This window comes from Ranitomeya imitator, chromosome 5, assembly GCF_032444005.1.
Source record: "Ranitomeya imitator isolate aRanImi1 chromosome 5, aRanImi1.pri, whole genome shotgun sequence".
Classification (NCBI taxonomy): domain Eukaryota; kingdom Metazoa; phylum Chordata; class Amphibia; order Anura; family Dendrobatidae; genus Ranitomeya; species Ranitomeya imitator.
The window spans coordinates 494,764,420-494,790,809 of NC_091286.1; the positions used below are offsets into that span (position 1 = coordinate 494,764,420).

General features: G+C 44.9%; 1 protein-coding gene across 2 annotated transcripts in view; it reads right to left on the reverse strand.

The window, feature by feature from the left end:
• SMC4 (structural maintenance of chromosomes 4) overlaps window positions 1-26,390 on the reverse strand; it is a 164,155-nt gene that overhangs the window by 99,309 nt on the left and 38,456 nt on the right. The window contains exons 6-8 of one of the 2 annotated variants that reach the window (XM_069727413.1): window positions 10,712-10,876; window positions 10,369-10,496; window positions 3,650-3,790 (exon numbers count right to left, since the gene is read on the reverse strand). In XM_069727413.1, the coding sequence (XP_069583514.1) occupies window positions 3,650-3,790; window positions 10,369-10,496; window positions 10,712-10,876 (434 nt within the window). The remainder of the gene's footprint in view (window positions 1-3,649; window positions 3,791-10,368; window positions 10,497-10,711; window positions 10,877-26,390) is intronic. The other variant, XM_069727414.1, reaches the window with a different exon arrangement.

The following is a 26,390-nucleotide window of genomic DNA, read 5'->3' on the forward strand; positions in this document are numbered from 1 at the left end:
GATCCGTTGAAGCGTTCCTGAGTTATTACCTCATAAAGGGACACTGGTCAGAATTGCAAAAAACGGCAAGGTCTTTAAGGTCAAAATAGGCTGGGTCTTGAAGGGGTTAACAGTAGAAACCCCCCACAAGTGACCCCATTTTGGAAACTAGACCCCGAAAGGAACTTATCTAGATGTGTGGTGAGCACTTTGAACCCCCAAGCGCTTCATAGAAGTTTATAATGCAGAGCCGTGAAAATAATAAATACGTTTTCTTTCCTCAAAAATAATTATTTAGCCCAGAATTTTTTAATTTTCCCAAGGGTAACAGGAGAAATTTGACCCCAATATTTGTTGTCCAGTTTCTCCTGAGTACGGTGATACCCCATATGTGGGGGTAAACTACTGTTTGGGCACATGCCGGGGCTTGGAATTGAAGTAGTGACGTTTTGAAATGCAGACTTTGATGGAATGCTCTGCGGGCGTCACGTTGCGTTTGCAGAGCCCCTGATGTGCCTAAACAGTAGAAACCCCCCACAAGTGACCCCATTTTGGAAACTAGACCCCGAAAGGAACTTATCTAGATGTGTGGTGAGCACTTTGAACCCCCAAGTGCTTCATAGAAGTTTATAATGCAGAGCCGTGAAAATAATAAATACGTTTTCTTTCCTCAAAAATAATTATTTAGCCCAGAATTTTTTATTTTCCCAAGGGTTACAGGAGAAATTGGACCCCAAAAGTTGTTGTCCAGTTTCTCCTGAGTACGCTGACACCCCCATGAGTGGGGGTAAACCACTGTTTGGGCACACGTCGGGGCTCAGAAGGGAAGTAGTGACTTTTGAAATGCAGACTTTGATGGAATGGTCTGCGGGTGTCACGTTGCGTTTGCAGAGCCCCTGGTGTGCCTAAACAGTAGAAACCCCCACAAGTGACCCCATTTTAGAAACTAGACCCCCCAAGGAACTTATCTAGATATGTGGTGAGCACTTTGAACCCCCAAGTGCTTCACAGACGTTTACAACGCAGAGCCGTGAAAATAAAAAATCATTTTTCTTTCCTCAAAAATTATGTTTTAGCAAGCATTTTTTTAGATTCACAAGGGTAACAGGAGAAATTGGACCCCAGTAATTGTTGCGCAGTTTGTCCTGAGTATGCTGGTACCCCATATGTGGGGGTAAACCACTGTTTGGGCACACGTCAGGGCTCGGAAGTGAGGGAGCACCATTTGACTTTTTGAATACGAGATTGGCTGGAATCAATGGTGGCGCCATGTTGCGTTTGGAGACCCCTGATGTGCCTAAACAGTGGTAACCCCTCAATTCTACCTCCAACACACCCCTAACCCTAATCCCAACTGTAGCCATAACCCTAATCACAACCCTAATTCCAACCCTAACCCTATGTGCCCACGTTGCGGATTCGTGTGAGATATTTCCGCACCATTTTTGAAAAATCCGCGGGTAAAAGGCACTGCGTTTTACCTGCGGATTTTCCGCGGATTTCCAGTGTTTTTTGTGCGGATTTCACCTGCGGATTCCTATTGAGGAACAGGTGTAAAACGCTGCGGAATCCGCACAAAGAATTGACATGCTGCGGAAAATACAACACAGCGTTTCCGCGCAGTATTTTCTGCACCATGGGCACAGCGGATTTGGTTTTTCATATGTTTACATGGTACTGTAAACCTGATGGAACACTGCTGCGAATCCGCAGCGGCCAATCCGCAGCCAAATCCGCACAGTGTGCACATAGCCTAATTCTAAAGGTATGTGCACACGCTGCGGAAAACGCTGCGGATCCGCAGCAGTTTCCCATGAGTATACAGTTCAATGTAAACCTACGGGAAACAAAAATCGCTGTACACATGCTGCGGAAAAACTGCACGGAAACGCAGCAGTTTACATTCCGCAGCATGTCACTTCTTTGTGCGGATTCCGCAGCGGTTTTACAACTGCTCCAATAGAAAATCGCAGTTGTAAAACCGCAGTGAAAAAAACGCGGTAAATCCGCCATAAATCCGCAGCGGTTTAGCACTGCGGATTTATCAAATCCGCAGCGGAAAAATCCGCAGAGGACCAGAATATGTGTGCACATACCGAAACCCTAACCCTAACCCTACCCCTATTCTAACATTAGTGGAAAAAAAAAATTTCTTTTTTTATTGTCCCTACCTATGGGGGTGACAAAGGGGGGGGGTCATTTATTATTTTTTTTATTTTGATCACTGAGATATAATCTATCTCAGTGATCAAAATGCACTTTGGAACGAATCTGCCAGCCGTTTCGAAGATGGCGGCGCCCAGGGAGAAGACGGACGGGACCCCGGCTGGATCGGTAAGTATGATGGGGTGGGGGGGACCACGGGGGGGGGGGGGGGGGGGGGGTGGGATCGGAGCAAGGGGAGGGGGGGGATCGGAGCACGGGGAGGGGGGGGGGGATCGGAGCACGGGGAGGGGGGGGGGGATCGGAGCGCGGGAGGGGTGGAACGGAGCACGGGGGGCGTGGAACAGAGCACGGGGGGGGGGGGGGGGGCTGGAATGGAGCACGGGGGGGTGGAACGGAGCACCGGGGGGGGGGGGGGGGGGAAATCGGTGGATCGGAGTGCGGGGGGGTGATGGGAGCACGGGAGTGGCGGACAAGAGCACGGGGGGGAGCGGAGCACTGGACGGAGGGGAGCCGGAGCAGTGTACCGGCCAGATCGGGGGGCGATCGGTGGGGTGGGGGCACATTAGTGTTTCCAGCCATGGCCGATGATACTGCAGCATCGGCCATGGCTGGATTGTAATATTTCACCCGTTATAATAGGTGAAATATTACAAATCGCTGATTGGCAGTTTCACTTTCAACAGCCAATCAGAGCGATCGTAGCCACGGGGGGGTGAAGCCACCCCCCCTGGGCTAAACTACCACTCCCCCTGTCCCTGCAGATCGGGTGAAATGGGAGTTAACCCTTTCACCCGATCTGCAGGGACGCGATCTTTCCATGACGCCACATAGGCGTCATGGGTCGGATTGGCACCGACTTTCATGACGCCTACGTGGCGTCATGGGTCGGGAAGGGGTTAAAGACATTATTGAAACAATAAGGCTATGTTCACGTGTTTTTTTTAATGCAAATGTTAAGCTGCGTTATATGGTACCAGCAAAAGCTATAATATTTCAGAATCATCATGCACACGGTTTTTACTTCCTTACCAATTTGGAAAACTGCAGCATGTCACTTTCAAACATTTTTCACCCATTGAAGGTAATGCAAAAACGCAGGTATCTGCTTTTTCTGTGTTTTTGGTGCAAAAACCTTAAGGAAGTTGCATCATGATTTTTTGGGGGACATTAAACTCCCTGCATGCACAAGTGCCAACAAAAACAGCAAAACCTGCTTTTTGCAAGCAGCTTTACTGCCTAGAGTGCAGTATTTTTTGCAATTTTTTCCGCATTGTGTGAACATAGCCTAACAGCCCAGTAAGTTACATAGCTGGAATCAGGGTCTCCACCTCTAAATCATGCTGCTCTCGTATTACTTATTCTTGGGGTTGTCTGGGATACCAGAACTCTGATCCCACAGATCATAAAATGTAATGGCATATAAGAGCCATCTCTATATAAGACGTAAATACGCATTCAATTATTGGAATATATTACACAGGAAGAAAAACTAAAATAAGTTTACTTTTCAACATCTTTCAAAGCTTTATTCTTCGCTTTCATTTCCTCGGAAAGTGATGCACTTTTCACAGTGATCGCCTTAGTGTCTTCTTGAATTCCTTCTTTTTGAGATTCCAGTTCCTGCACACGTTTCTGTAAATCATGTCTTGTAAACAATTCAAAAAGTAATTATTTGTTATAAGGCAACATTACCATACAAGTCAATCAAATTATTAACATGTTTAACGAGGTAATCTGGTCAAGCTATGTGGAGGGCAATAAGACAAGTCATCAATAGCAGATCAGTGGGGAGTCTGACACCTGGCACCCTTGCCCATTGATTACTAGCTCAAGTGGCTGAATGTAAAGACAGAACAGAGCTACACAACACAGCTCTACTCAGTGTGTAGTGGTCGCTGCTAGTTACCGCAGAACAGCTTTTGTTTAAAAGGAAATCTTATGGGTAAGGTCATTAATATATCACCACAAGAAAACTCCTTTAACCCTGTAATGCAAAAGCCATTGTTCCCTGTTTATATGATTTATTGCACACATTGTTTTTCCTGGGTTTTTGTACAAACCCTTAACTTCATAATATATTTACCAGTATGAATGATATTCTTACACAGCACTCTCTTACAGTCACTCATAATGTAACTTACAATGCTGATATCCTGAATGCTTTACATTTATTTTTCCAAAACTTCTTCAAATATTCACTAAAGATTTAGCCTACTCAAAGGTTCTTCAAATATCACAATCTAAACCAAACTAATATGGATTCAACATCAATAAATGGAGACAAGTGACCTCCTAAAAAAAAAAAAGTCAGCAGCACAGTCTACATAACTTGTGACGGATACACCCCTCCTTTTTGTGGGAAGTAGTGTATCGATCAGCTGTATTGCACCTTTAACCAATATGGTTGGAGCTTAATACCTTAGATTATATGGTTGATTTTCACCTCAATTTAAAAAATAAAAAAATTGGAGGTGAGGAGCAATTGCTATTTTTGAGCCCCTAAAAAGTAATAAACTATCAAAAAGTTGTCAGTAGCCCAATACTGTGCCAATGAAACTGCAGTTCATTTGTAAGCATGATTTCTCCTTCGCCTCATTGGGGGACACAGACCGTGGGTGTATGCTCTGCTGCCACTAGGAGGCTGACACTAAGTGATACAAAGAAGTTAGCTCCTCCCCTGCAGTACACACCCTCCTGCTGGCTCTCAGCTAACCAGTTCTTGCTTAGTGTCTGTAGGAGGCAGATGGGTCTGTTTCAGACCCCAACGTTTTTATTTTACTTTTTTTTTTTCTCTCTGCGATATCCTCACTCTGACGAGTCTTTGGAGCTAGCTCCCTGCTCTTTCAGACTTTTTTCCCTTATTACCTTCAAGGCAAGGTTGTCCTCAGGCCATCCCCATCCCTTGTTACCAAGGTGGTATTGCATTACCACTGTTATGAGGGCATAGTTCTTCCCTCATCTCTTTCGGCACCAGTCCACAAAATGGAATGAGTTCCCCATATTTTAGATGAAGTGAGTGCTCTGAGTAGGTACGTCTCGAGGACAAAGGTTGGACGCTTTATTTGGGCTTCCTGACGGTAAGAGGAAGGCCTCCTGACATTTCCAGGAAGGGTTTAGCCGTTTCATCGGCCATGATAGCATGGTGGATTCTTTTCACCATCCAGGAGTCCTTCCTTGCTAGATGTCAGCCTATCTCCGAGGGTTCTAGGCAGCAGGCGTCGGCAAGGCACGCCTGCAAGCTTGCGGATTCGTCCAGTCCACATGCATTCTTCAAGCACTATAATTCCCACACTTCCACAGATGTGAGTATGGGCAGGCGGACTCTGCAGGCCGCAGTGGCGCACTTGTAAGTAGCGGTTACACAGGGCCTGATCTGATGTTGTCCCCACCCAGGGACTGCTTTGGGACGTCCCACGGTCTGTGTCCCCCAATGAGGCGAAGGAGAAATAGGGATTTTTGTGTACTTACCGTAAAATCCTTTTCTCCGAGCCATTCATTGGGGGACACAGCTCCCACCCTGTTATTAGCTTATGCTTGTTTTTGTAATCTATAATCATAAGGATGAATGACCTCAGGGAGATCAAAACATCCAACACCGCAGAGACACCATCACGTGTTTCTCAACGCAGTGATCCAGAACACTGCCCCATCCCTTATGGGAAATATGCAAATGCATGTAGAAAAGCCGCGGAGACACCATCACGTGTTTCTCAACGCAAGCAATAAATAGCCAGGTCTTTCACCGGGAAGGAACAACCACGGGAAGGGCAGCATCCAAAAAGGGAAAACCACCTATGCCAAAACATGATATCCATCCACAGACAGCTGTTTCGGGGTATTTGCCCCTCATCAGTGTGGAGTAGGAAACTAGCGTTGAGAAACACGTGATGTGTCTCCGCGGCTTTTCTACATGTTTTTGTAATCTGACATGCTATACTCTCATATATAATATGACATTCTATACGCTCATATGTTGTTATTGATCTCCTACTGCTTTTGCACCAAACTGGTTAGCCGAGAGCCAGCAGGAGGATGTATACTGCAGGGGAGGGGCTAACTTCTTTGTATCACTTAGTGTCAGCCTCCTAGTGGCAGCAGCATACACTCAGTCTGTGTCCCCCAATGAATGGCTCGGAGAAAAGGATTTTACATTGCACATGCTGCTTAGCACAAGGCTCGTTCTTTGGGAGAATTTATTTGAAGCATGTTGTGGTGTTATAATTTTGTGCTATATATTTTCCCGAAATCTAATGAGGCTTATGAGACCCCAATAACTGGTTATAGGTAAGGTAATTTGAAATATTTTTTGTCGGTCATGCAAATTATTTTACACATGAGGATTTTACTCGACTATTGTCTTAAAGGAGAATATTTGTGTAATGTGATAGTACTAGAAGTAGGGTATATATATGTATATATATATATACCCTACTTATTATACTTATTATACTACTACTATATATATATTATATGAATGTTAGGCAATATGTCAAGCCCAATTATACCAAGCAATACTGAGGTTAAATACTTGCATTACGTCACTATGTAGAAGAAACAGTCTTCGGGGTATAACATACCCCATGGAGAGGTATATAACTAAAATATGATCGACAGGTTCCAAAGTGTTTAACCTCTTTACGACTGATGACAAACATTGCACGTCATGAGCGGGAGTCAGTTACCGTGACATGACTGAACAGTCACGGAGTGTATTTTCATAGCATTAAATATAGTTGAAAAAAATTATACAGACTCCTTTAATGTTCTAAATTAAATCAAATGGTAATAAATCACTTGGCACTCAAATGGTTTCTTTCAGATGAAAAAGTGAACATCCATTTATTTGTGCATCCAGTTCAAAGATTATATAAACGTTTTCGGTCAAATCACAAGACCTTCATCAGAAATATCTTTAACAAAACTGGAAGCATAGGACAATGGGGTATATGAGCCTAGGCAACCCGGGATGGAAAGCGCACCTGGAACGTCTCACGGATCCTGAAGGGAGAAGGAGGGCTTGTATCCGCCACTGCATATGGCGCTCATAGACGTCCGGTCCGTCGCGCTGTGTGGAGTAGTCCCGGGGGCTGCTCAAATGAAATCATTCACCAGCGGTGACCGCACTTGCCACCGCTACATGGCGAGTGGGAAGAGCCTGGCAAAGCGCCAGGAAAGGCGCATCTAATAGATGCGCCTTTTCTGGGCAGCTGCGGGCTACCGTTTTTAAGCTGGGAGGGGGCCTATATCAATGGCCCCTTACCAGCCTGAGAAATGCAGCCCCAGCTGTGAGCTTTAGCAAGGCTGGTTGTCAAAAATGGGGGGGACCCCACGCATTTAAAAAAAATAATAATTTATTTAAATAATTAAAAAAACAGCGTGGGAACCCCTCTATTCTTGATAATCAACCTTGCAGAAGCTGAAAGTTGGGTGTTGCAGCCCCCAGCTGTGAGTCTTGTCTGGCTGGTTCAATAAAATAGGGGGGAACCAACGTCGATTTTTTCATTCATTTATTTCTGAACGATCACAACCAGCAGGTTTGGAATACCCAGATCATCCGCACCTACTGTCACTGTTATTAGCGGCAGAAGTGTCTGGTGATGGGGTAACAGTCCCAAAAGCCCCCACCTGCCATCGTTCGGACTTTAATATAACGCTCATTAATCTCCTCTGCTCGCCGGCTTTAGCCCCAGCCGCCAGGGAACAGCGCTTACTGTAGCACTTCTTCTCCGGCGGCAGTCTGTGTCACACGGAGGACATCAATGTGTGTTCTCCGTGTGCGGGACGTTTTGCCGTCTGTGCTGACAGTGTAAAACGGACATGTCAACGTGTTTTGCCCATGGAGACACGGTCCGTGGAAACACAATGACATGTGCACAGACTGAATGGGTCTATGTGTGTACGTGTCTCTGGTACGTGTGAAAACCGTCACCACACATACCGGAAACACGTACGTGTGAAAGGGGCCTTATAGAGTGCTGTAAATCAGCCCTGAAAGGTGGTGGCTATTACTCATATCGGCTAAACCATGTGACAGGTTCGCTTTAAAGTCATAAAATATCACAAAACAGACATATCACTAGTCAAAACTCAGGCTTCCAAACTGAATATAAAGTCTTAGGCCATGTTCACACCATCCTTTTTTTCATGCGGAATCGCCGCGATTTTCCCGCTGCGGGTCCGCAGCTGTTTTCCATGCAGGGTACATTACAATGTACCCTATGGAAAACAGGAACTGCTGTGCCTACATTGCGGAAAATCGCGAAAAAAGCCGCGCTGAATAGCCGCGGTAAAAAAGAAGTACCATGTCACTTCTTTTTGCAAAACTGCAGCGGTTCTGCACCCATTGACCTCCATTGTGAGGTCAAACCCGCAGTAAAACCCGCAGATGAAAAATATATCTGCGGGTTTTACTGCGGTTTGTGGTGCAGAACCGCTGCAGTGTGGCTGTCCCCCGTAACCCAATCCCACCCCCCCCCCCCCGTGCTCCAACGCTACCCCCCGGCAGATTCGTTTCAAAGTGCATTTTGATCACTGAGATATAACCTATCTCAGTGATCAAAATAAAAAAAATAGTAAATAACCCCCCCCCCCCCCATTGGTAGGGACAATAAAAAAAAGAATTTTTTTTTTTTTTCCCCACTAAGGTTAGAATAGGGTTAGGGTATTTTCAGCCATTTTAACCCTAAAAAACTTCCTAGAAAACACACAGACTCTGCATAGAAAACTGCATCAAAAAACGCACCAAAAAGCACCAAAAAAAGGACCTGCATTTTCTGCCAAGAGCTGCGGTTTTTAGTCCTGAAAAAAAAGGAGGGAAATCAGGAACGTGTGAACATAGCCTTAATCCCAAGAGACTAATAAGTGGCAACACACAAAGGAAAGGCATTCCTTGCTTTCTTTAAATTTTAGTAAAAATTACATCATTTAGGGGGTTAAAATCTTCAAATCAGTCACACACCTGTAGGTAACGGCATAACCAATTACACAGGAAATCCGCATAACTCATTGGCCTAGATTCATCAAAGCGTTTAAGCTGCGCATGGGCTTAAAAACACTAAGTTGAGCAAAAAGTTTTCAAATTTCAAGAGTTGCGCTAAGTTTAGGGAGTTTTCTGTCAAAATAGGTAGAGCTAGAATTTCTACTAAGGTCCTCAACTTGGGTAATATTTCTGGCAAAGATCACACCAATAATTAGATGTGAATACATTCAATGACAGGTGCCTCAAAATTAATTTGGCGAATCTTATTCCTGTGTGCCTCTCATTAAGATTAATATTCCATACACCAGTCTTAAATAATCAGGAGCCATTAAGTGCAACCGATGTACACTAGGTAGAGGCAAACCAGACACTGTGTAGCACCAAAAACTCTGCTTTCTAATGTGCCATTTTGCAAACAAAACTAAAAAAAAAAATGGATAAATGTGAAGTAAAATATTTCCCTCGATAATTCCTCTCTCTTTATAAGACAGCATAGATATTTACTTAAATACTTAAAATAAAAAAAGCTTTCAAAACTGGCCAGTGAAAAAGCACTACATAATTAAAAAAAAAAAAGTTAAAAACAAACATTAGTAAGGCTACGTTCACATTAGCGTTCCGCTAATGTGCGTCGCTGTTGCGTCGGCGACGCGCCCCTATGTTTTAACATGGGGGACGCGTGCGTTTTTTTTGTTGCGTTTTCCGACACGTGCGTCGTTTCCGACGCTAGCGTCGGACGCAAGAAAATGCAACAAGTTGCATTTTTCGTGCGTCCGATTTTCGTCAAAAAACGACGCACGCGTCGCAAAACGCAGCGTTTTTGCGTGCCTTTGCGCGCGTTTTTTTGTGCATCGTGCGTTGCGTCGCCGATGCAGCGGCGCGCAACGCTAATGTGAACGTAGCCTAATTTACATTTTATCAATTGCCAATATTCTTGTTGTACATTAACATTCCTTTTAAGGCAGTTCATGCATTATGGTCAGTTAAGGAATGAGACATGATTTTTGAAAGTTACTTTGTGAAAATCAATACAAAAAAATGTAATGTGACAAACATACAGAACCAGTGCAAAGTCAGTGTTATCAGTAGTAAGCAATCAAATTCTCTCAAATGCCAACTTGCATCTATCTATATATATATATTATAAAAAAATAAAAAAAAAAAGCTGTAAAGACTAGATGGTGTGCAGACACTACAGTTTGACTACCAAATTTCATTCTCTTATTGCCCATTCTGACACTTACATGTAATATTGGCAGACCTGATTCTTCTTTTTAAACGCTTCATTCTCCAAAGTAAGAAATTCAATGGCTTTATTTTTCTCGCCTTCTAAAGCATCCTTTTCTTTCTCCACTAGCTTCACTCTATTGAGCTTTCCCAAAAGAATACAATGCAGTTATAAATGTTTATATTTTTTCCCTGTTCAAAGCGGCATTTTACCAAAACATTCTGTTTTGTGCCTTCATCCAAGAGCAAATAATGCATTTTTGTACTGAAGCCATTTGAATTAGTGTGTATAGCTACAGTAATGAACAGTATTCAGCACAGTAATATATCATTGGTTGGTGTGAATACCTAGTTGCTTACCTTTTCCCCTCTCTGTTGATTTAAGGCTTCAACTCTGCGACAGAGCAGTTCAATTGGCTCCTTTAGTCTACCTGAGCCAATAATGTCCTCTAAATATTCCAGCATTCCTTCATCATGCTCAGTTTGTCCTTTTGGTTTCATCATTGCAATTTGTTCAACTTCACCCTATGATAGATTAACACAAACAAAAAAACTGAACTGAAATACAAATTGAGAAATCCAAATTAAAGATGTTAGTTTTTTTGCTTATAGAGCACTTGCATATTCTGCAGTGTTGTACAGTACATAGATTATCACGCACACGTGGCCTAGCTAAATTTAGAACACACACGTTGGGTCAGCTTCATAAGACGCAAATTCGGATGCTTTTTGAGTTTGCTTTCTAATAGAACTTGCTTAACACTACGTTATATGAACAGCTGCTGCAAAACATAATTACATGTGCAAGAAAGTTTTTACACACTTTGGCATGCAATGTTGCAGAGTGTGTGTGTGTGTGTGTGTGTATATGTATGTGTGTGTATATGTATATATATGTGTGTGTGTGTGTGTGTGTGTATATATATATATATATATGTGCGTATGTATGTATATATGTGCGTATGTATGTGTGTATGTATGTGTATGTATATATATATGTATATATATATATATATATATATATATATATATATATATATGTATATGTATATGTATATGTATATATATATATATATATATATATATAAGAGAGAGAAAACAAAAAACAATCAGCACTCCTAATGTGAACACGTGCACGCTACTAAACTGCATCATATAGATAAAAAAGAACCCAGCAGCACATGTGCATGAATCTAGGCCATGTGAAAACACAAACAAATATTCAATATGAATTCTAAGTCTCAAAAATATTTTTCATAAATGTTTTAAAAAAAAAATAAAAATTTTCATAAAACTTACAGTAAGATGAAATGAAGATTCTTAGCGCATAAATTGGCCAATTCAGGGGAAGAATCCTCTGGAATGCGGGTCATATCGTCCTATATCGTTGGTAAATGTGGATTATAAAATCTTTACTAAAATTTTGGCTACTAGACTGAATACAATCATATTAGACCTTATACACCCTGACCAGACTGGCTTCATGCCTGGAAAAAGCACCTCCATCAATATTAGACGGGTTCAATCAGTGATTCAGTATAGCTCCCTAGAAACAGATAACTGGGCACTAGCATCGTTAGATACAGCCAAGGCTTTCGACTCTCTCTCTCGAGTGGCCCTTTCTATCTGCGTGTCTGAGGAAATACGGTTTTGGGGACAAATTTCTAAGAGGGATAGATATACGATATATGAAGCCCAAGGCACGTATAGTTGTGAATAATGACATTTCTGAGCCCTTTTCCCTTTATAGGGGAACTCGCCAGGGATGTCCTCTATCCCCGGCCCTCTTCGCCTTGGCAATAGAGGCCTTGGCAATACGCATAAGAACCTCTGATGGTATTAAGGGAATAAATACCGTTTTTTACGTACCGGTAATAGGATTTTACGGAGCCACGACAGCACCCCTACGAGAGAGGGGATCCGCCCACCTTCCGGACAGGAACCTACAGGATTTAAAGGGGCGTCCCCCTCACCACTCCAGTTTGTGTTTCAGAGTATAAGGGACACCGCCATTGAGTTAGTATATAAACATATATACTTAAACATTACTAAATACCATCACCTTCTAAAGAGTGATTTTTAACAAGCACACTTTCCCCAAATGGTGCAGAAACCAGTGATCAACTACGGGGGGAATGTGCGGGTGCTGTCGTGGCTCCGCAAAATCCTATTACCGGTACGTAAAAACCGGTTTTCCTATCGCCACGACAGCACCCCTACAAGAGATTTTCAAAGATCAATCACCTAGGAGGGACTACAGCACTATGTACTGTACGGCCAAAAACTAAATTGGCCTCTGAAGATAAGTCAAGACGATAATGTCTATAAAAGGTGGAAGGAGATGACCACGTTGCGGCCTTACATATTACGTCTATGGAGACGTCCGCTCTTTCTGCCCAGGATGAGGCCATGGCTCGAGTGGAGTGGGCCCTGATGCCATCTGGTGGTGTCTGGCCTTTAGCAGTATAAGCAAGATATATGGCATCTCTCATCCATCTGGCGATAGACGCTTTAGTTACACTCGCCCCTTTCCTTGGATTCTGAAAGGAAATAAACAGAGCCCTACTCTGCCTCCATTGTTCTGTCTTGTGTAGATATTCTAATAGAGTTCTTCTGACATCTAACATGTGATATTTCTGCTCGTCAGCTGAATTCGGATTGTCACAGAAAGATGGTAAAATTATTTCCTGACTTCTATGAAATTTGGAAGCTACTTTTGGTAGGTATGCTGGGTCTGGTTTTAATACTACCCTATCTTGAAAGACCATTAAATAAGGAGGATCTATCGACAAAGCTTGTAAGTCACTCACTCTCCTAGCAGAGGTCAGGGCTACTAGGAAGGCTGTTTTTAAGGTTAAATTTTTTATGGAGACAGAATCTAATGGCTCAAAGGAGGGTTCTGTTAAGGCGTCTAAAACCAAATTGAAATCCCATGGTGGTAATCTAGGGATAAACACTGGGTTACTGCGTTCAGTGGCCCTAATAAATCGGGAAACCCATCTATTTCCCGCCACATCGCTGTTATATAACGCTCCCAAAGCTGATACTTGGACTCTAAGGGTATTTAACGCCAAGCCCAATTCTCGGCCCTTCTGTAAAAACTCCAGAATAGCTGGAATTGGGACCTTGCCTGAAAAGGGATTTTGGTAGAAGGCAAGGAACTTTTTCCAAGTTTTAGCATAGATTTTAGTGGTAACTTCTTTCCGGCTATTTAAAAGGGTAGATATGAGAGCCTCTGAAAACCCTCTTCTCCTCAATAACTCCCTCTCAAATTCCACGCCGTCAGATGCAGGGATTCCACATTGGGGTAACGGAATGGACCCTGAGAAAGAAGCTCCGGGCTGGTCGGCAGTACCCAGCGGTCGGACACAGACATTGCCCTGAGTAACGAGAACCATGCCCTCCTGGGCCAAAAGGGGGCAATCAGGATCACTCTCGCTCTCTCCTCCCAGATCTTCCTGAGGACTATAGGGATCAGGCACATTGGGGGGGGGAACGCATAAGCCAGAGGGAAATCCCAGTGTATTTGAAGGGAGTCTATTATACAGGGCTTGTCCGCCACCTGAAGAGAAGCGAACTTCCTGGTCTGTCTGTTCTCTCTCGTTGCAAATAGATCGATAACGGCCAACCCCCATAGGTCTACTATCTGTTTGAACACCCGTCGATTCAGAACCCATTCTCCCTGACGTAGAGAATGACGGCTGAGGTAATCTGCTTCTGTGTTGAGCTCTCCCCGAATGTGAACAGCTGATAGAGAGCGAAAGTGGGCTTCGGCTACTTTGAGTATGTCTGTGGCGGTGTTCATTAGGGATCTTGACCTTGTACCCCCTTGATGGTTGAGATACGCCACTACTGTTGTGTTGTCTGTCTGGATTCTTACATGTGAATCCTGCAGAGATGGAAGCAACCTGAGTAAGGCCTTCTTTACTGCCGTGAGCTCTTTCCAATTTGAGGACTCTTGAGTCTGGTACTATACTCCAGCGTACTCCTTTTTCTAAATGTATCCTGTTTAACTACCAGACTGTGTAGAGTGGCGGTGGACAGCCTGAGTCTTCCGCCTAATTGCCCTTGAAGACTCCTCTCTGCATCCAAGATTTGGGCCTGCAACACCCGAGTGTGGAATTGAGCCCACTGGACGGCTGGTATGCAAGATGTTAGGGATCCCAGAAGGGACATAGCGTCTCTTAAAGTCAGATCTGGCTTCCTTGTTACCGTACTGACTTTGTGCACAATCCTCTGCTTTTTGTCTTCCGGAAGGAAACATTGTTGCTCTTCTGAATCTAGCAGAATACCCAGGAAGGTCTGAGTTGTTGATGGTTCCAATCTTGATTTTTCCATATTGACTATCCACCCCAAGTCCTGTAAGGAAGATATTACATGATTTAGGCGAGTACTACACTGAAAAAACGAATTTCCCACTACCAGGAAGTCATCCAAGTAGGGTACAATTAATGTATCCTGTTCTCTGACATGGGCCATTACTTCCGCCATGACTTTAGTAAACACCCTCGGTGCCATAGATAGACCAAATGGCATTGCAGTAAACTGAAAGTGTCTGACCTGGTCGTTTAAGCGCACCGCCATTCTGAGGAATTGTTGATGATCCTGGTGAATGGGCAGATGGTAATACGCATCTTTTAAATCCAGGACTGTCATATAACATCTGGGAAAAAGAAGTTTAGTCGCCGTTTTAATAGATTCCATCTTAAAGGCATGATAATTTAGATGTTTGTTCAATCTCCGTAAATTTATGATGGTTCAAAAGGATCCATCTGGCTTGGAGATTAAAAATAAAGGGGAATAGAACCCTTTCCCCTGTTGATGTTTCGGAACCTCCACTATAACTTCCTTCTGTCTTAACATATGGACCTCTTTTTCAAGGGCTTTTTGTTGGTCTAAGGAATCAGGGGCAGTCAAGATATAAAAATCAGAAGGTTTCTCCCGAAACTCTAATTTTAACCCTGAATCAATTATACCTAAAAACCCAATTGCTCGCAGTTATTTTAGCCCACTGCGCATAGAAATATTTTAACCTGCCCCCTACTGGAAGATCTTTACTAGCGATAATTTCTTCTTCTTCTTGAGGAAGATGATGAGGCATTAAAGTCCGAACCTTTCTTTTTCGGGTCTGTTGGTTCCCAGTCTCGGTTGTGGTAAGGTCTTCGGTATTGAAAGCGTCTCCTGAAGGTATTCCTAAAGGTAGGATTGAAAGCTTTAGGAAAACCTTTCTTCCTATCCTCAGCTTTAGCTAGGATATCATCCAATACCGGGCCAAACAGGTACTCACCCCTACACGGTATTGTACACAGTTTAGCTCTCGCCTGGGCATCTCCTTTCCAGGTTTTAAGCCATAAGGCTCGGCGAGGCGCGTTTGAGAGGCCTGCTGACCTTGCCGCTAATTTTAAAGAATCCACCGATGCATCCGCTAAATACGACACCCCTTCCCGTATTTGCGAAAGGGAGTTCAGCATCTTGTCTCTGGGCACCTTGGATTTCAGCTGTTCCTCCAGCTGTGATATCCACACCATGACGGATCTAGCCGTACACGTGCTAGAGATAGCAGGCTTAAACGCTCCCGCAGATGATTCCCACACTTTTTTCAAAAACATGTCGGCCTTTCTATCCGACGGATCTTTCAGAAGGCCCACATCCTCCAGCGGCAAAGCACCGGCTTTAGACGTAGAAGCCACCGCTGCATCCACTTTTGGAACTTTCATCCATTCTGCCAGATCATGGTCGTCAAAGGGATATCTTCTCTTGGCTGATGACGGCAGGAAACCTTTATCCTGCTTATCCCATTCCCGCTTTATAAGGGATTTAACTGTATCTACCACCGGGAATGCCTTACGACTCTTCTGGCACAAGCCCGCAAACATTATGTCCTGTGCGGACCTTGGTTCCTTGCTCTCTGCAACACCCATGGTAGCTCGGACTCCTTTAACTAACATGTCCATGTTCTCCACCGAGAAGCAAGGCCTTGCCTCTTCATCTGAGGAGGATGGAGATGAGGAGCGGGAACATTCACCTTCTTGCAGGGACATTCACCTTCTTGCAGGGACAGACTAGATCCTGGAGATAAGTCCCTGCCCGACCTTTCCTGGCGGCTGCCTCTAAGGGAATAACTTATTTCCTCCCTGATGACCGCTCTAAGGTCTGATGACCGACGGGGAGCTTCCTCTTCTAAGGTCTGACAAATGCAAGCCTGACAAAGCCTCTTGGTATAACTGTCAGGCATTGGAGTCATGCATAGAGCACATTGCTTGTGCTTAGATTTAGCTGTTTTTTCCCCTAAAACAAAGCACAAATAACAGACCATATCAGCACCAGGTGTCTAGTTAACACTCACCATTAAGGCTGACTCTGAATACCGGTTCTGGAGGAGTAGGATCCAAATGTGACGCTGGGGCGCTCGCACGCTGCTGCCCCCGTACCACGCTGCTGCTGCTTCTCCTTGAGCAGCCGCTACCGCTCTTACTGCGCTGCTCCGTTCCCTCTCCATGAGGGTGCTCGGCGTCCCCTACTGAGGACATGGCTGCACAACTCATTCCATAGGCGCCGCTCTTTTACAGCGCTGCAGCGCTCCTCCCCCGGCTTACCCTGGAAGTGTACGAACTACTTCCAGGTTCACCAGCGCCGGTGTGGACGCTGCACACCGCGCTCAACTGCGGACCAGGATGGCACTGCCCGACTCCTGGGACGCGATCCGTATGGCCAGACGAGGGGGGGACTGCGCGCAGGACACCCCCGACGCTGCTTCCGAGCCCCCGATTCTGCTGTTCTCACAGATACCGCGCAGAGGCATGGAGGCCCGGGTAAGACTGCTGCTGCAGGCTCCCGCCGTCCGGACAGGAACCCAAACTGGAGTGGTGAGGGGGACCGCCCCTTTAAATCCTGTAGGTTCCTGTCCGGAAGGTGGGCGGATCCCCTCTCTCGTAGGGGTGCTGTCGTGGCGATAGGAAAATTGCGGATCGAGTGGATACCATCGGTCTCTATGCTGACGATATGGTGATATTTATGGACAAAGTAGAGGAAACGTTACCACAGGTGATAGCGACTATAGATAAATTCAGTAAATTTTCAGGGCTATATATAAACTGGGATAAATCTGCTTTGTTCCCTCTCTCACATACCCAGGCACCCTGCCTTGAAACTCTCTCGCCGCTCCCCATTGTATCCAGTTTCAAATATTTAGGTATTCACATGTCTAAATACAGCCAATTAGATCTGCAACTTAATATCTACCCACTATTAGATTTGGTTAGAATTAAATTTACAACCTGGAACAAACTCCCGCTCTCGGTTGCCGGCCGAATTAATCTAATAAAAATGATACTGCTCCCTAAGCTTAACTATTGCCTTCAACACAGTGCCGTGCCCATACCCAAACACTTCTTCGCGAGTTTAAACTCCCTGGTTACATCCTTTATATGGGGGAAAACTAGGCCCAAACTTAAATTGTCGACATTACAGAGGCCGAAGCAGGGGGGGGGGGGCGGCTTTGCCGGATTTCTACTTATATTATCTCGCCGGCCAGGCCAAGGCGATTAATAAATGGATGCCTAATAATTCCCTGCCTAACTCGGAGAGCCATTTGCTCCATGGTGCCCGGGCTGATTGTCCACTGGGGTTTCTAGAACTAGAGAAAGTTAATGCACCCCGTTTGCTGCAGTTGCACCGGCTGGCACGATCAATATGGAGACAAATTAAAAAGTTACTGGATTTGTAGATGTAGTAGCTGAAATGCCTCTGTGGAATAATAGTTACTTTCCGGGACTATTGAACCATCCATCCACTAATTTTTGGATCTCGCATGGTGTTCTCTCGGTGAGAGATGTATATAACCAGGGGGTCTTTGCGTCCTTTGTACAATTACAGAATACCCACTGTGTTCAGAGGTCTCAGTTCTTCCGTTATTTACAGCTAAGATCAGCCTTTCAATCACACATGCGGAGCATGGGTGGGGGATCGAGCTATTTCATCCTTACCTTTGATAGGTATTCTCAACTCACAGGGCCCTCAAGGACTTATTTCCTCCTTATATACTTATTTGTTGTCCATGGGAGATGGGTTTACTATAAATTCCGTCAAAGGGAAGTGGGAGGGACTTCTTCCTGATGTATCAGGAGAAGAATGGGAGGATATTTTGGAGTCCCCCAACTAAAGTCTCTCCCTCAATTAATAATAAAATGACTCAATTATATATTCTACATCAGTCTTATTTGACCCCGGTGCGGCTTTTTAAAATGGGCCGCCTCCACTCGTCGGATTGCTTGAGGTGCCATTCAGGTGATGCGGATTTCATCCACATGATTTGGAAATGCCCTGCTATTCTTCAGTATTGGAGGGAGGTGATGACTTTAACATCCTTATTACGGATTCCTGTCCCACTTGAACCACAGATCTGCTTATTTGGGGTGTGGGATGCGGAAGCCTGGGATCATTGCACCGGAATATTTCTGCGAGAGTCACTTTTTATGGCACGAAAGGTGTTAGCATTAAGAAGGATGGGTGGTTCTTGCCCATCTCTCGGAGCCTGGATTGATCTGGTGAATTCGATTATCCCGTATGAGCGTACACTGTATCAAAACAGAAGATGCCCAGGCAAATTTGAAAAGATTTGGGGTAGATGGAACTCCTCTTATAATACTTTATAGTCCTCATTAGCTTGGCTACTATGTGGAGGTTGGGCTCGTGGTTTGGGGGGGCATCACTTACAGGGTGAAATCTGTATTAATTCTCCTTTTGGCGGCGCATTATTGTTATTTTTAAGTTAATATAGTTAAATGTTGTATACTAGGTGATTTATAAGACGTCAGTGATTTAACATGCACAGTTTGTTACTTTTGCAATACTTTTAGATATAACAATGCATGACCCCTGTCTGTATTTCATACTGTTACTGATAATGACAAATGCAAACGTGTGTATTGTGTAGTTTATTCTGGAATTAATAAACGAATTTAAAAAAAAATTGGCCAATTCATGTGTGCCCATCAACCATGGCAAGGTGATCTCCCTCTAATGGGTCCTACTCTACCGTACATGCCAACAGCCTACAACTATTGACAAAACATGTCACTCTCGGGCTAAGCCTACAATTTCTGGGCAGGTAGAGCTGATTACTGCCACCTGCAAGGTCAATGGGAGGAGTGCAAGACCAGTCTAGAGGCAGCCGCATCAAGGGAGATCACCTTGCTGTGGTTAACGGGCACACATGAATTGGCCAATTTATGCGCTAAGAATCTTCATTTCATCTATTACTGTAAGTTTTCTAGAAAAACATTTTTTTTGAAAAAAATTTATAAAAATATTTGAGAAGCATAATTCATATTGAATATCTGTTTGCGTTTTCACATTGCTTAGATTCATGCACTGCTGTGTATATGTGAAACATATATATATATATATATATAGTTGGATCGCCCCCAGACACAGGGCCACGCGTTCCCGGTACAGGGCCTCTCTGCTTCGGCTCTGAGGCTGTCACGATGGCTAGACCCGGTCCGCGACCCTGCTAAGGGGCGTCCAATAAAGGTGGTACAGTCTGTCAGGGGTTCGTGACGCCACCTGTGGTGTTCGGTCAGGGTGACCGACGCTGCTGTGGGGTCCGCTGGGGTGATGGAATGGCAGCTGGATGGTATACCTTCCCACAGGTGAAGTATGTCCCCAGGGCTTCCCAGTAAGGTGGATGGTAATGGTGTGAGGTGCAGTCAATAACGAGGACACCAGGTTGCAGTCTCTTTACCTCCTTACTGAAGACTTCAGGATCCTCAATCCAGAGCACGTTTAACAGGGCTATCTGAGACCGGCCGGTCCGATGGGCACATCCAGAGTTTCCTTCGCAGATGGAAATCGTTGCCTACCACTAGCGCCTGTGTGTTGTAGTCCTACCCTGCTGAGCATACGGAATAGTCCTCACAACTGCTGTTCTCGTTTGTTTGTTCTCTACAGCTCTCTCTCTTTCTTTAGTTCCAGATGTTACTAGTTTCTCGTCCCCCAGTATGTTTTGGCTAGGACGCACCCGTATGACGGGAAGGCCTGGAGGTCTTCCGGGACCCTAGACGCCCCTCTCCCACTGTTGCCCCCTATGTCTTCTTAGGAAATTTAAGGTAGACAGCCAACCTATAATTAACTGTCCTGTGGAGTTCGAAGTAAGGCCTAGAGTCAGTTACTCCCGCGGTGCTCCGGCCACACGCCTCAGTAGAATGTTGCCTCAGTCTCACGGCACAACTCCTACTGGTACTCCTTTGTGCTTGATCTCGTTTACACTGTTCCACAATATCCTTCCCTTTGTGTCTCTTTCTAAGGATACCGCCGCAAGGAAGTGCAGGCGCGGCTCCGTTACGTTCTGCTCTGTTCGCTAGGCACCTGCCAGGTTCCCACGCCTGACAGGGACCCCCGTGTCTTCTCCCTGCAACACCCCTGCCACGGGATGTTGCCTGAATCCAACCCAGTCAGCTTCTGACAAACTTCCTCCCCAACCCCTAGTTTTACCAGTGTGAAGAGTGGCCCAATAAATAAAGCCTTTTTCTCCCCCTAGTGGCCGGAGTGTGAAGTGTAATGTGTTCTGGTGATACCTGGTCAGGAAAACTCCTTCAGTGCCATCAGACGTACCATCACCCCCATTAGTGGCAGAGTGTCATACTGCAACGACCAGATTTCTGGGGCGCTGTATGTATATGTGCCGGCGGTACAGGGAAGCATCGCGCAGGGAGGGGCTCCCTGCGGGCTTCCCCGAGACCCCCGCAGCAACACGATTGTGATCGCATTGCTGCGAGGGTCTCCCTACCTGCTCCAGGCCCGGATCCAAAATGGCCGCGGCATCCGGGTCCTGCAGGGAGGGAGGTGGCTTACCAAGTGCCTGCTCAGAGCCGGCGCTTGGTAAGCCTGCAGCACTAAGTCAGATCGGTGATCTGACAGAGTGCTGTGCAAACTGTCAGATCACCGATCTGTGATGTCCCCCCCTGTGACAAAGTAAAAAAAAAAAAAAAAAATTTTCCACGTGTAAAAATTTTTTTTTAAAAAGTTCCTAATATATGAAAAAAATATATATATTATTCCCATAAATACATTTATCTAAATAAAAAAACAAACAAAAGTACACATATTTAGTATCGCTGCGTCCGTAACGACCCGACCTATAAAACTGGCCCACTAGTTAACCCCTTCAGTAAACACCGTAAGAAGAAAAAAAAAAAAAAAACACGAGGCAAAAAACAACGCTTTATTATGATACCGACAAAGAAAAAGTGGAATAACACGCGATCAAAAAGACAGATATAAATAACCATGGTACCGCTGAAAGCGTCATCTTGTTCCGCAAAAAACGCGCCGCCATACAGCATCAGCAAAAAAATAAAAAAAAAAGTTATAGTCCTCAGAATAAAGCGATGCAAAAATAATTATTTTTTCTATAAAATAGTTTTTATCGTATAAAAGCGCCAAAACATAAAAAATTATATAAATGAGGTATCGCTGTAATCGTACTGACCTGAAGAATAAAATTGCTTTATCAATTTTACCAAACACGGAACGGTATAAACGCCTCCCCCAAAAGAAATTCATGAATAGCTTTTTTTGGTCATTCTGCCTCACAAAAATCGGAATAAAAGTGATCAAAAAATGTCACGTGCCCGAAAATGTTACCAATAAAAACGTCAACTCGTCCAGCAAAAAACAAGAACTCATATGACTCTGTGGACCAAAATATGGAAAAATTATAGCTCCCAAAATGTGGTAACGCAAAAAATATTTTTTGCAATAAAAAGCGTCTTTTTAGGGCCCCTTTCCACTTGTGTGAGAAAAAAACGGTCCGATTTACGAACCGAAAAAACTGATGTAACGTCTGCGAGTGCCATGCGAGTGTGATGCGATTTTTTTATCGCAACATCCGTATTGCTGTCCGATTTTTACGCACGGGTCTCCTTAGAAAAGCCGGCAATTCAGCGCAGAGTACAGTATAATCACACTGACAGGTTAGATTAGAGTAGATATATACACATACAGGTCCTTCTAAAAAAATTAGCATATAGTGTTAAATTTCATTATTTACCATAATGTAATGATTACAATTAAACTTTCCTATATTACAGATTCATTATCCACCAACTGAAATTTGTCAGGTCTTTTATTGTTTTAATACTGATGATTTTGGCATACAACTCCTGATAACCCAAAAAACCTGTCTCAATAAATTAGCATATCAAGAAAAGGTTCTCTAAACGACCTATTACCCTAATCTTCTGAATCAACTAATTAACTCTAAACACATGCAAAAGATACCTGAGGCTTTTATAAACTCCCTGCCTGGTTCATTACTCAAAACCCCCATCATGGGTAAGACTAGCGACCTGACAGATGTCAAGAAGGCCATCATTGACACCCTCAAGCAAGAGGGTAAGACCCAGAAAGAAATTTCTCAACAAATAGGCTGTTCCCAGAGTGCTGTATCAAGGCACCTCAATGGTAAGTCTGTTGGAAGGAAACAATGTGGCAGAAAACGCTGTACAACGAGAAGAGGAGATCGGACCCTGAGGAAGATTGTGGAGAAGGACCGATTCCAGACCTTGGGGAACCTGAGGAAAGAGCCACCGTGCACAGGCGTGTGCAGGAAATGGGCTACAGGTGCCGCATTCCCCAGGTAAAGCCACTTTTGAACCATAAACAGCGGCAGAGGCGCCTGACCTGGGCTACAGAGAAGCAGCACTGGACTGTTGCTAAGTGGTCCCAAGTACTTTTTTCTGATGAAAGCAAATTTTGCATATCATTCGGAAATCAAGGTGCCAGAGTCTGGAGGAAGACTGGGGAGAAGGAAATGCCAAAATGCCTGAAGTCCAGTGTCAAGTACCCACAGTCAGTGATGGTGTGGGGTGCCATGTCAGCTGCTGGTGTTGGTCCACTGTGTTTCATCAAGGGCAGGGTCAATGCAGCTAGCTATCAGGAGATTTTGGAGCACTTCATGCTTCCATCGGCTGAAATGCTTTATGGAGATGAAGATTTCATTTTTCAGCACGACCTGGCACCTGCTCACAGTGCCAAAACCACTGGTAAATGGTTTACTGACCATGGTATTACTGTGCTCAATTGGCCTGCCAACTCTCCTGACCTGAACCCCATAGAGAATCTGTGGGATATTGTGAAGAGAAAGTTGAGAGACGCAAGACCCAACACTCTGGATGAGCTTAAGGCCGCTATTGAAGCATCCTGGGCCTCCATAACATCTCAGCAGTGTCACAGGCTGATTGCCTCCATGCCACGCCGCATTGAAGCAGTCATTTCTGCCAAAGGATTCCCGACCAAGTATTGAGTGCATAACTGAACATTATTATTTGTTGGTTTTTTTGTTTGTTATTAAAAAACACTTTTATTTGATTGGATGGGTGAAATATGCTAATTTATTGAGACAGGTTTTTTGGGTTATCAGGAGTTGTATGCCAAAATCATCAGTATTAAAACAATAAAAGACCTGACAAATTTCAGTTGGTGGATAATGAATCTATAATATCTGAAAGTTTAATTGTAATCATTACATTATGGTAAATAATGAAATTTAACACTATATGCTAATTTTTTGAGAAGGACCTGTAGAATAGGTATATATATATATATATCTGGGAGACACCGACCGTATTTTTCGGACTATAAGACGCACCGGACCATAAGACGCACCCCAAATTTGGGGTGAAAATTGCAGAAAAAAAGATTTTTTATAAGATGGGGGTCCGTCTTATTGTCCGAATTTACAGTATCTTACCTGAGGGATGGCGGTGGCAGAGCAGGGTCACAGGAGGCAAGGTGTCGGCAGAGGTGGGGTGATGATGGGATGAGGAGGTGCTGGGATGAGGAGGTGCTGGGATCAGGAGGTGATGGGATCAGGAGGTGCAGTGAGAGGTATGGCGTGAGAGGGGTCCCTGGCTTACCATGCAGGCTTACCTAGGTGGCAGAGGTGCAGTGGCAGAGGTCCGGTGGCGGGGGTGTGGCGGCAGAGGAGGCGCAGTAAGCGGGGTCCCTTTTCCCGGTATGGTGATGCAGCAGGCCCGGTATGCAGCAGAGCCGGGTGAATCCTCTTGTTATCGGTGGGCGCGGCCATCTTTCTGAGGCCGCGCGTGTGCAGATGAAGCGCTCTGCTCCCGGGGCTTCAGGAAAATGGCCGCGGGAGGTCGCGCGTGCGCAGATGGAAATCGCGGCCATTTTCCTGAAGCCCCGGGAAGCAGAGCGCTCCATCTGCGAACGCGCGGCCTCCGGAAAATGGCCGCCACCACCGATAACAAGAGGATTCACCCGGCTTTGCTGCATACCGGCTCTGCTGCATCACCATAACGGGGAAAGGGACCCCGCTTACTGCGCCTCCTCTGCCGCCACACCCCCGCAACCGCACCTCTGCCACCTAGGTAAGCCTGCATTGCGACTATTAGACGCACCCCCCATTTCCCCCCCTTTTTTGGGGGGGAAAAAGTGCGTCTTTTAGTCCGAAAAATACGGGATATATATATATATATATATATATATATATATATATATATATATATATATATATATATATATATATATATATATACACACACATACATACATACATACATACATATATATATTGCAGCGTGAGATAGATTTAAAGCTGGTAATTCAATTACCGGCTTTTCCTATCTCCTTCACAAACCCGACATGATATGAGACCTGGTTTACATACAGTAAACCATCTCATATCACCTTTTTTTTTTTGCATATTCCACACTACTAATGTTAGTAGTGTATATATGCAAAATTTGGCCGTTCTAGCTAGTAAAATAAGGGGTTAAATGACGGAAAAAATTGGCGTGGGCTCCCGCACAATTTTGTCCGCCAGAGTAGTAAAGCCAGTGACTGAGGGCAGATATTAATAGCCTGGAGAGGGTCCGTGGTTATTGGCCCCCTCCCCCCCTGGCTAAAAACACCTGCCCCCAGCCACCCCAGAAAAGGCACATCTGGAAGATGCGCCTATTCTGGAACTTGGCCACTCTCTTCCCATTCCCGTGTAGCGGTGGGATATGGGGTAATGAAGGGTTAATGCCACCTTGCTATTGTAAGGTGACATTAAGCCTAATTAATAATGGAGAGGCGTCAATTATGACACCTATCCATTATTAATCCAATTGAATGAAAGGGTTAAAAAACACACATTATTAAAAATTATTTTAATGAAATAAAAACAAAGGTTGTTGTAATATTTTATTTAACGCCCAATCCACTCACTGAAGACCCTCGTTCTGTAACCAAAAAAAATAAAATAAACCAACAATATACCGTATATACTCGAGTATAAGCCGAGATTTTCAGCCCAAAATTTTGGGCTGAAAGTGCCCCTCTCGGCTTATACTCGAGTCAAGGTGGGTGGCAGGGTCGGCGGGTGAGGGCGCTGAGGCATACTTACCTAGTCCCAGCGATCCTCGCGCTGTCCCTGCCGTCCCACGGTCTTCTGTGCTGCAGCTTCTTCCCCTCTTCAGCAGTCACGTGGGACCGCTCATTACAGAAATGAATAAGCGGCTCCACCTCCCATAGGGGTGGAGCCGCCTATTCATTCCTCTAATCAGCGGTGCCGGTGACCGCTGATAGAGAAAGAAGCTGCGGCACCGAAGACCAGGCAGAGGGACAGCGCGAGGATCGCCAGGACTAGGTAAGTATAGCATATTCACCTGTCCTCGTTCCAGCCGCCGAGCGTCGCTCCATCTTCCCGGCCGGCGCCTCCATCTTCCCGGCGTTTGCGCTCTGATTGTTCAGGTCAGAGGGCGCGATGACGCATATAGTGTGCGCGGCGCCCTCTGCCTGATCAGTCAGAGCAGAGACGCCAGAAAGATGGAGGCGCCGGAACGAGATGCCGGGAGCTGCAATCAAGGGAGGTGAGTATGTGTTTTTTTTTTTTTTTATTGCAGCAGCAGCAGCAGCAGCAGCGGCGGCGGCAGAGATTTATGTGGAGCATCTATGGGGCACAGTGAACGGTGCAGGGCACCGTATATGGCACATCTATGGGGCACAGTGAACGGTGCGGAGCACCGTATATGGC